Below are 12,099 nucleotides of genomic sequence, written 5' to 3' on the forward strand. Positions count from 1 at the left end.
AGCAGAAAAGCTCATTTGGAGGAACTACAAAATATTTTTTCCTATTACAATTTTGTGTGTGTTTGTATGTATTTGTGTGCATATGTGTGTGTTCATGTGGTATTTGCATATGTATATATGATGATGTGTTAAAGTATGACTTTCATAAATTCCACATGTGGCTGCCAGTAACACCCAGAAATTTCTGTATTAACCACTCTATTCCATTCTAGGGATACATAAAGCAGATAATTTTAATGCTTCTTAAAATACGTACCCTAAGATGACACTATATAGATGTGCTGTCTGTCTTTTGGTGTTTGTTTGCTTGTCTGTTTTGATTTTCTATTTCTCTCTTCTTTCTTTCCTCATCCTCTATCTTCTTGTCTTTCTTTTCTAGGTACTGTTGCAGTAGCATTTTCTGTCAAAGATTTTCCCTTCCTTCCGCACTCCATGTGCTAGAGCACTTATTTATTTATTTATTTATTTATTTATTCATTTATTTTGAGACGGAGTCTCGCTCTGTCACCCAAGCTGGAGTGCAGTGCCGCAATCTCGGCTCACTGAAAGCTCTGCCTCCCGGGTTCACACCATTCTCCTGCCTCAGCCTCCTGAGTAGCTGGGACTACAGGCAACCACCACCACGTCCGGCTAATTTTTTTGTATTTTTTTAGTAGAGACAGGGTTTCACCGTGTTAGCCAAGATGGTCTCGATCTCCTGACCTCGTGATCCACCCGCCTCAGCCTCCCAAAGTGCTGGGATTACAGGTATGAGTCACTGCGCCCGGCCGCTAGAGTGCTTATTTAAAACAAATACACTGTTTAGTTAAATCATATAAGAATATCCTTTTATATTACAGTTTGTATTTTGTTGTAGGCCAGCAATTTTCAAACTTAAAAAATTTATTCCCCTAAGACATTTTTTGAATATATAACCTTAAATATATGCATATTTATTTATAAAATATATATAAACCATTGTACTATGTTATCCATTATAAATATTAAAAAGTGAATTTGGAAAAGAATGAAATGTAGTGATACATATAAAATGTTATACACCGACTAAATATAGATAAATTACTATGTTCTTTCTATACTTCAGTGGATTATCATGTGCACCTTCTGGAATGAGTATACTCCATGAAAACAATCTGAATTTTAAATATGAATTTTCTTCACAATGCACATTGTTTTTCTTTTTATTTAAACAAGGTTGAACTTACAAATCAAAGCAATATGGGAGTGATTTTAGACTAGCAATATTATTTTTAGTTATTCAGATGCACAAAAAGGACATTCATTCATTGAAGCTGTGATTAAAAAATTCTTTATCTATTTAAACTGAATAGTATACACTTGCATTATCCTACTACTTATCAAGCAGAGCAAAAAAAAACTCACTCTAAACTTAAGTAATATAACTACAGGTTATTTCTCATCTTTGAAATGGAAGAATAACACTACAGTATCTTTATGGCTACTTACAGTGTATCTATGCTATGATTTTATGAGTTGAGATAATGACATTTTAGTTTTACACTTGCAAATTTTATATTGTAGCATATTGTTTGTTAAAAGGCTGTATCTTGGGTGTCATACTGGGAACAGACAAAGAAATGTGTTGTGAGTTCATTAGTATTTGAAACTCAAAAAGTGCTAAATAAGCGGCACGCAGGTGTGGAGTGGCCACAGGAGTGGTGCTCAAACAGAGTTACAGCTGGAGCACTGTGTCTGTATTAGGTCAAAAGTGGAGCTATGGCTTGGGATTCTCATGTACAGTCTGGGAGAAGAGTGTACAAGGATATCAGACCAAAAGGAGTATAATAAGAAGTAAATTAGATGATAAGAGAAAGGGCAAGGAAGAGAGTTACCAGCTAGGAACTGGGAATTACACAGGAATTGAGGGAAGAAAATGTCTAGGAAAATTTTGGGGTGGTGTGGACAAGGAGAAAAAGGGTCTAGTCCCAAGAAAACAGCTAACCCTCAAGCATAGTATATCCACAAAAACTCAAAGACCTTCAGATTTGAAGTTAGGTTGTGTCTCCATTAGGAAACTTACATGATTTAAGAATGTAAGAATCCCAGCGTGGAGGATACCAGACTCCTAACATGGAAAATTATTCTGTAGAAGCACATGGTTGAATGGGAATAAAACTGTAGCTTTGAGAACCATATTTTGTTTTCATTTTTCATTTTAAATTTGGAGAAATTAAGGTAATGGAGTTTCCCAGAATAGGAGAGGGATGGGAAGTGTTGTTTTTAGCTGAAGTACTGTATGTGCCAAATACTTTTTAGCTGTAGAACTAGTATCTAGTTGGAAGACATAGTAATAACAATTTTGCTTCTTAATGTACTGCAGGCCAGGGAAATGGAAAGCGAGAACAGAACAGTGATAAGAGAATTCATCCTCCTTGGTTTGACCCAGTCTCGAGATATTCAGCTCCTGGTCTTTGTGCTAGTTTTAATATTCTACTTCATCATCCTCCCTGGAAATTTCCTCATCATTTTCACCATAAGGTCAGACCCTGGCCTCACAGCCCCCCTCTATTTCTTTCTGGGCAACTTGGCCTTCCTGGATGCATCCTACTCCGTCACTGCGGCTCCCCGGATGTTGGTGGACTTCCTCTCTGTGAAGAAGGTAATCTCCTACAGAGGCTGCATCACTCAGCTCTTTTTCTTGCACTTCCTTGGAGGAGGGGAGGGATTACTCCTTGTTGTGATGGCCTTTGACCGCTACATCGCCATCTGCCGGCCTCTGCACTATTCGACTGTCATGAACCCTAGAGCCTGCTATGCAATGATGTTGGCTCTGTGGCTCGGGGGTTTTGTCCACTGCATTATCCAGGTGGTCCTCATCCTCCGCTTGCCTTTTTGTGGCCCAAACCAGCTGGACAACTTCTTCTGTGATGTCCCACAGGTCATCAAGCTGGCTTGCACCGACACGTTTGTGGTGGAGCTTCTGATGGTCTTCAACAGTGGCCTGATGACACTCCTGTGCTTCGTGGGGCTTCTGGCCTCCTATGCAGTCATTCTTTGTCGCATACGAGGGTCTTCTTCTGAGGCGAAAAACAAGGCCATGTCCACGTGCACCAACCGTATCATTGTTATATTCTTCATGTTTGGACCTGGCATCTTCATCTACACTCGCCCCTTCAGGGCTTTCCTAGCTGACAAGGTGGTTTCTTTCTTCCACACAGTGATTTTTCCTTTGTTGAATCCTGTCATTTATACCCTTCGCAACCAGGAAGTGAAAGCTTCCATGAAAAAGGTGTTTAATAAGCACATAGCCTGAAAAAGGGCAAAAAAAAAAAAAAAGAATAAAAATAGACTGTAGAATTTTATCTGAAATTGATTTGTTTATTTCCAAGTACTGCAATCATTGAATACCTCCCATTTGTCAGGACTATTCTAGGAACTGAAGAAAGAAATTACTGAGGCAGATAAGGTCTATCTTCTCTTCAAGAGATACAACCTAGTGAAAATAGACCACCGTTAAGATAGAAAATAAACAGCATAGTTTCAGGAAGAGATACTGCTCTGTAAAAACTAAAAAGAAAAGTGAAATGATAAATTGTGACTCTGGATTGGGAGTAACCAATTTGTGTTTAATAATCAAAAGAGGCCTTGAAGAGCTGACATTTTGGATCATATCTGGATAAACTGAAGAAGCCAAACATGCAAACATTTGTGGCTATAGTATTCTAGACAGAGGGCACAGGTAGTGCAGAAACTCAAAGATGATGATGAACTTGATATATTTGAAGAATACAATAAAGTCCATGTTACCCGGAATATAGTAATTCAATGTGAAGATGATTAAACTTGAAGTTGGAGATACTGGTAGTGTCAAAGACATATGGTCTACATAGTAAATATGAGTTTTCATTTTATTACAATTACAATAAGAAGCCATTCTGTGGCTTTAAGCAAAAGAGTGATTCCTCTACTGAAGGGTCATAAATGACTTAGGGCTGTAAACTCAAGATTCTATGCAGATATCAAAGAGTTGGAAAATATCATTAAGAGGAAAATATTATATTTGTAAGTGCACTTTGAAAGATATTAAACTACCAATTTTTCTTACATAAATAAGAGAGAGTGGCAAAAGAAAGTTGGTTACCTTTACTGAAAAAGATGACAAAAACATTTTACTTTTTTTTCTAGAGCTTCTTTATTAATCCTAGCAAATTTTTATGACTTTTAGCTGTATGTTTGACCTTATTGCCAATTGATTTCACTATAAGTTTAGTAATGACCGTCTTTTCGTAGACCAGTCAGGATTTTGTGTCAGAGAGAAGAAACCATTCTAGCTATTTGAAACAAAACATCATTTAATATCGAGATTTAGGTGTTCACAAAATCGCTAGAAAGTCTGAAAGAGCAGACTATAGGCTGGACATCCAGAGATGCCTTACAGACTAACACAGGGACCTATGTTGTCAGGGAAGTTGTCCTTGCTACAATCTTAGCCACCTGTTGTCTGAGAAAAACACTACAATTTTAGCCATGCGCCTGGGATCAAGTTGATGATCCGGAATCACTTTGGACCTAACGAATTGCCCCTAGTATAACAAAAGCCTCTCCTACTGCCTCCCTTTAACTAGCTTACTACATATTCAAATCTCAAGTGAGTACATTAAATGGGCATCATCCAAAACATCTGGAACCCCAAATGCAAGGGGGTCAAAAATTGAGTTTTAAAATATTTTATTTTTGATAATAACCAAAGTTTATACTTAGGAATATAAATTTTGTACATGTAAAAATATTCAGACTATGGAAAAAGTGGTCTGAATCTTCAAATAATCCTTCTCTATTCTCACTCTGTTTATTGTATTGCTTCCTGTTTTACTGAGAAAGGTAGCAGGTGAGAATTCCTTAATCTCCCATCACTACCACTATACAACGTGCATCTGTGATTAAGTTTCCTTTAACTTCTCCTGAGACTGGGTGACCTGAACCTGCTCCTACAGAAGTAAACCCTTCCACCTGTGCACCAGATTCCATCCCCTCCCCTTTACTAAAGGCAATTACTCCGATAACTCTCCTTTCTCTCATCTGTATGTAACATGAGCTTTGTCCTCCCTATTGGGTGTAACCTTTAGCATGTAACCACATTTCTTCCCTCCTAAATAAAACCTTCTTGCCACCTTTTCCCCTGTCCATGTCACTTCATGAGTCTTTGTGTCTCCACATGAATTTTAGGATTTTTAAAAATTTCTTTAAAAAATGATGTTGGGATTTTCACAGAGATTGCATTGAATCTATAGATTGCTTCAGGTAGTGTGGATATTTTAACAATATTAATTATTCTATTCCATTAACACAGAAAGTATTTCCATTTATTTACATCTGCTTTAATTTCTTTCATCAATGTTTTACAGTTTAAGTGTACAAGTCTTTCACCTCCTTAAGTTTACTCCTAAATATTTTATTTTTTGGTTCTAATGGAAATGAGATTAATTTCTTAATTTCCCTTTTAGATAGTTCTTTTTTATTGTATAGAATTGAAATGATTTCTTTTGTAGATTTTTAAATTTATAAATATTTAATTGACAAATAAAGATCAAATATATTCAAGATATATGAAATGATAATTTGATATACATATACATTGTATAATGATTACTACAATCAAATTAACACATTAATCACCATCCATGTTGTACATTAGTTACCAAGAATGTGTTTATCTTATGGCTGAAAGTTTGTACCATTTGACCAACATATTCCCCTTTTCTCTGACTTCAAAACCCTATGACAACCACTGTTCTACTCTCTCCTTCGATGAGCTTTTTTTTTTCAGATGCTACATGTAAGTGAGATCATATAGTGTCTGTCTTTCTGTGTCTGGCTTATTTCACCTACCATAATGTCTATTAGGTTTATCTATGTTGCTGCAAATGGCAAAACTTCCTTCTTTCTGTGGCTGAATGAGTCTATCACATATATGTACCACAATTTTTATACTCATTCATCAATTGATGTACACTTGGGTTGTTTCCATATTTTGGCTATAGTGAATGATGCTGCAGTGAACATAGAAGTATAGTTATCTTTTAGAGATACAGATTTCATTTCCTTTGGGTATATATCTAGAAGTGAGACTGCTGGAACATATGGAAGTTTTATTTTTTATTTTTTGAAGAACATCTATATTGTTTTCCATAATGGCTGTGCCAATTTACATTCCCATCAATAGTGTAAAAGGGTTCCCTTTTCTCCACATCCTTACCAACACTTGTTATCATGTGTCTTCTCATAATAGCCATTCCAGTATGTATGAGGTGATGTCTCATTGTGGTTTTAATTTGCATTTTCCCAATGGTTGATGATGTTGAGCACCTTTTCATACACATGTTGGCTATTTCTATGTCTGTTTTGGGAATATGTCTGTTAAAATCTTTGCCAATTGTAAAAATCAGGTTGTTTGTTGTTTTACTGTTGACTTGTGTACTTCCTGATATATTATGAATATTAACCCCTTATCATACATATGGTTTGCTAATATTTTCTCGCATTCGATAGGTTGCCTTTTAATTTGGTCAATTGTTTCTTTTGTGGTGCAGTGGAATTTTTAGTTGATATAGTCCCACTTGTTTATTTTTTTGTTGCCTGTGCTTTTGTGGTCATATCCAAAAATTGATTGCCAAGACTGTTGTCAAGGTGTTTTTTTCCTTATGTTTTCTTCTGGTAGTTTTACAGTTTCAGGTTTTACATTTAAATCTTTAATTTATTTCCAGTTAGTTTTAGTATATGTCATAAGACAAGACTTCAGTTTCTTTCTTTTGCATGTGGATATTTAGCTTTTCCAACAGCATTTATTAAATAGACTTTTCTTTTCCCATTGTGTATTATTGGCATCCTTGTCAAATCTTAGTTGGCCATATATGTGTGAATTTATTTTTGGGCTCCCTACTGTGTTTCATTGTTATGTGTCATGTTTTTATAGTACCATACTGTTTTAATTAATATGGCTTTGCAGTAGAGTTTGAAGCAGTGAGTGTGATGCTTCCAGCTTTGTTCCTTTTTCTCAAAATTACTTTGGCTATTTGGAGTCTTTTACAAGTATATACAAATTTGGTTTTGTTTTTTCCATTTCTATGATGAATGCCATTGGAATTTTAATAGGGACTTGATAGAATCTGTAGGTAATTTAATTATTTTAGATATTTTAACAATATTAATTTTTTTAAATTAATGTACATAGATGTGTTTACTTTTAATTCTCTTTTTCCATTTATTTCATCAATGTATTATAGTTTTCAGTGTACAGAGCTTTCACCTCCTTGGTTGAATTTATTCCTAAGTATTTTGTTTTAATTTTTTATAGTTATAAATGGGATTGTTTTCTTGACTTCCTTTTCAGATAATTCATTGTTAGTGTTTAGAGATACCACTAGTTTTTGTATGTTCGTTTTTTAATCTGCAGCTTTATGAACTCATTTATTCTAAAAGGTTTTTTTGAGGACATCTTTAGGATTTTCTCGATATAAGATCACATCATCTGCAAACAGACAATTTTACTTCTTCTTTTCCAATTTGGTTGCCTTTTATTTCTTACCTACTTACTCTAGCTAGTACTTTCAGTAAGATATTGAGTAGACTCGGTGAGAGTGGGCATCCTTATTTTCTTTCTTATCTTAGAAGGAAAGTTTTCAATTTTTCACCATTGAATATGATGTTAGGTGTGCGCTTGTCATATGTGGCATTTATCACTGTGGTAGGCTCCTTCTAAGCATAATTTGTTGGAAGTTTTTATCATGAAGGATGTTGAATTTTGTCAATGCCTTTTCTGCATCTATTGAGGTGACCATACGGTTTTTGCCTTTCATTCTGCCAATGTGGTATATCACATTTATTGATTTGCATATGTTCAAATATCACTGTGCTTGATAACAGTGAATTATCCTTTTAATGTGCTGCTAGATTTAATGTGTTAGTATTTTGGCATTTATGTTCATCAGAGATACTGGATTGAACTTTTCTTTTAGTATCCATCTGTGGCTTAGGTATCAGAGTAATGCAGGCCTTCTAAAATGAGTATGGAAGTGTTCCTGCCTCTTCAATTTTTGGAAGAGTTTGGAATACATTGGTATTAGTTCTTTTTCAAATGTTTGGTAAAATTTAAAAGCGAATCCATTAGGTCCTGGGCTTTTCTTTGCTGGGAGATTTTTGAAACTATTGATTCAATTTTATTCCTTACTGATCGGTTAAGATTTTTTATTTCTTCTTAATTTAATTTTAACAAATTGTGTCCAGAAATTTATCTATTTCTTCAAGTTTATTCAGTTTGTTGTAGTATAGTTGTTAAAACTTACACAAATTAGGGTTTTTTTTATAGTTTTTGACATATTTATAATGTCATGTATTCATTTCTACAGTATTAGAAGGAATAATTTCTCCACCCTAAATTGTTCTTCAACTTAAATTATTTGACTCTTCTTTCTTCTCCTTGTACTCTTGGTAACCACCAGTCTTTTACTGTCTCTATAGTTTTAATTTTTTTAGAATGTCATATAATTGGAGTCATACAGTATATAACCTTTCAAAACTGGCTTCTTTCAGCTAGCATTATGCATTTAAGATTCATTCATGCTTTTTTTATGGCTTGGTAGTTAATGACCATTTTATTGATGAATAACATTCTATTGTAAATATAGCACAGTTTGTTTATTTGTACACTCGTTGAAGAACATTGTGGTTGTCTCCAATTTTTGGCTGTTAGGGAATAAAGTTGCTGTAAACATTCATGACTGGGTTTTTGCATACACATGTTTCAGATCAGTTGGGTAAGTGCCTGGGAGTATGATCATATGGTAAGGCTATGCTCAGCTTTGTAAGAAACTTCCAGTTTGGTCAAGATGTCTGACTAGTTGCAGCCAGGTAGAGCAGCTGTCACTGTGGGACTGGGATGACTGGCACAGTCCTAACAGGTCCTCAAGACACAAAAGCTGGGCAGAAGCTGGGCGTGGCTACCGTGCAATGGGACTTGTTCCTCACCCCCAAGAACTTTGGGGGAATGGGTGAGGAACTGGCCAGGAGCAACCTACTCTTGCCACGAGCCTCTGGAATCCCACGAGGAGGAGACCCCTCAATCACCACAGACACAGGGTTGGCAGGGGAGGTGCTTAGAGGAGTGGTAGGAGCAGCACGCTAGCCGATACGGAGCCCAGAGGGTTTGCTGCAGGAACATCTATAGCAGAGCACGGCCAGGGATGCCCATCCCTCCAGACTTGACTTGCTTCCATAGGAGACTTTAGCCCTAGGGGAACTGTGGGACATGAATTCTGCAGGGCAGTCTTGCCCATCAGATGGGGCAGATCCAACCTTAGTACCCCCTGGTCTGCTGACCTCTCCCAGTGCTCCAGCCTGGTTTTTTTCTGCTTGCAGTGCAGACTCAGGTTCCCTGGAGACCTGCATCTTAGCTTCTGTAATGTCAGACCATATCTGATTGGTGGAGAGCTCCAGTGAGGTGGCCCCTAGGGCCATGCACCAACCTGCCTGCTCCCTCCCTCTGCTGCAGCTTCTTCCAAGCCCATGGCCAACTGCCCCTGCCCCCTGACATCATTTGGCTGGCCTGTATGTGTGCAGGTGGATTTTCCCTGCCCTGCCCCACCAGCTTATGTGAGCACGTGCACCCTGCCCTGCCTCTGCTGCCAGCAGAAGTGCACTCTGCTCCCCTTCCTCTGCCATACTGCCATTGCAGTCAGAGCTGTAGTGGGCACAGAGCCCACCAATCCTGCCTCTGTCTGTGACCTGCCCCTGTGCCAACACTGCCACCAGAATGAAACTAGGTTCTGAAAACAATGAACCCTCCTCTGCCCTGAGTAGCCACAGAGGGTGTACACACACCTGCACCCACCAGTGCCCTGCCCCCATACTAACACCACCATCAGTGCAACAATGCACACAGTCACCAGTGGGGACCTGCTGACCCCCTGAGTTATGCTGACTCTACCCCTGCTGTCAATGCCTTCATGGAGGCAGGCATCTCAGCACCTGCTAGCAGTCTGCTGCAGCTGGCAAGCATGCATCCTGCTTTAATACTGCCGGTGCTGGTGCTGCTGAGGGCACCTGTGAACGAGGACAGATCCCACTGCCGCCACGCTACAAAACCCTTTGACTAGCACCATTCCATCAACACGTAGTGACCAGCAGTCCAGGAGCACCTTAGCACCCCCATCACAGTCTGTTCATAACCTTGAGAAGTTAGAGAACAAAGTAGGGTAGGATACAAGTCCCCCAGAATTAAAACATGCAGTTGGGGAGATGACAGCTGAACCTTGGTCCCCAAAATCTTCCAGAAATGAAGCCAGTTGACTGAACCCACCTTATAACACAACCAAACTCTCAAAGTCATCTAATAGGATAAAAAAAAAAAACATCCAAAGGACAGGAACTTCAAAGATTGAAAAAACACTAGCCCACAAAAATGAGAAAAAACCAGTGCAAGAACTCTGACAAGTCAAAAAGCCAGCATGCCTTCTTTCCTCCAAATGCCTCCACCAGCTCTCCACCAGCTCTCCACCAAAAGTTTTTAACTGAACTGGGATGGCTGAAGTGACACAAATAGAATTTAGAGTATGGATAGAAAGAGCATCAAGGTGCACGAGTATGTTGAAACCCAATCCAAGGAAGCTAAGAAACACAATAAAACAATGCAGGAGCTGACAGACAAAATAGATGCTATAGAAAAGAATATAACTGACCTGATAGAACTGAAAAACACACTGCAAAAATTTCATAATGCAGTCACAACTATTAACAGCAGAATACACCAAGCACAAGAAATGATATTAATGCTTTAAGACTGGCTTTCTGAAACAAGACAGGCAGACAAGAATAGAGAAGAAAGAATGAAAAGGAACAAATAAAACCTCTGAGAAATATAAGTTTATGTAAAGAGAACAAATCTATGATTCATTGGTGTCCCTGAAGGAGATGGAGAGAATGGCAGCAACTTGGAAAACATATTCCAGGATGTCATCCATGAGAACTTCCTCAACCTAGCTAGAGAGGCTAACATTCAAATTCAGAAAATACAGAAAACCCATGTAAGGCACTTCACAGGAAGATCACTGCCAGGACACAAAATTATCAGATTTTCCAAGGTTTAAATGAAAGAAAAAAAAATGCAAAAGGCAGCTAGAGAGAAAGGTCAGGTCACCTACAAAGGGAAGCCCATCAGACTAACAGCAGACTTCTCAACAAAAACTCTACAAACCAGAAGAGGTTGGGGGCCAATATTCAAGATTCTTAAAGAAAATAAATTCCAACCCAGAATTTTACATCTGGCCAAAGTATGCTTCATAAGTGAAGGAGAAATAAGATCCTTTTCAGACGAGCAAATGCTGAGGGAATTTGTTACTACCAGACTGACCTGCCTTACAAGAGCTCCTGAAGGAAGCACTAAATAAAAAAAGGAAATATCATTACCAACCACTTCAAAAATATGCTGAAGTACACAGACCAATGACACTATAAAGCAACCACACAAACAAGTATGTATGGTAACCAACCAACAGCAGGATGACAGGATCAAATCCACACATATCAATAATAACCTTGAATGTAAATGGGCTAAATGCCCCAATTAAAAGGCACAGAGTGATACGCTGGATAAAAAAGCAAGACCCAATGGTATGCTGTCTTCAAGAGACATGCAGTGACACCCATAGGCTCACATGCAATGACACCCATAGGCTCACATGCAATGACACCCATAGGCTCACATGCAATGACACTCATAGGCTCATATGCAATGACACCCATAGCCTCAAAATAAAGGGATGGAGGAAAATCTACTAAGTTAATAGAAAACATAAAAAATACAGAGATTGCAATCCTAATTTCAGACAAAACAGACTTTAAACCAACAAAGATAAAAAAAGACAAAAAAGGGTAATGACATAATGGCAAAGGGTTCAATTCAACAAGTAGTGCTAACTATCCTAAATATATGTGCACTTAACACAGGAGTACCCTGATTCAAACAAATTCTTAGAAACCTGCAAAGAGACTTAGACTCGCACACAATAATAATGAGAGACTTCAACACCCTACTGACAGTATTAGACAGATCACTGAGGCAGAAAATTAGCAAAGATATTCAGA

General features: G+C 37.8%; 1 protein-coding gene across 1 annotated transcript; it reads left to right on the forward strand.

Annotated features, from left to right (window-relative positions):
- Positions 1 to 2,350: 2,350 nt before the first annotated feature.
- Positions 2,351 to 5,396, forward strand: LOC134760020 (olfactory receptor 4N2). Its single transcript, XM_063715417.1, has one exon. It carries the CDS (start codon positions 2,351 to 2,353, stop codon positions 3,272 to 3,274), a length of 924 nt encoding a protein of 307 aa, XP_063571487.1. The 3' UTR covers positions 3,275 to 5,396.
- Positions 5,397 to 12,099: the final 6,703 nt, after the last annotated feature.

Source organism: Pongo abelii, chromosome 15 (genome assembly GCF_028885655.2).
Source record: "Pongo abelii isolate AG06213 chromosome 15, NHGRI_mPonAbe1-v2.0_pri, whole genome shotgun sequence".
NCBI lineage: Eukaryota > Metazoa > Chordata > Mammalia > Primates > Hominidae > Pongo > Pongo abelii.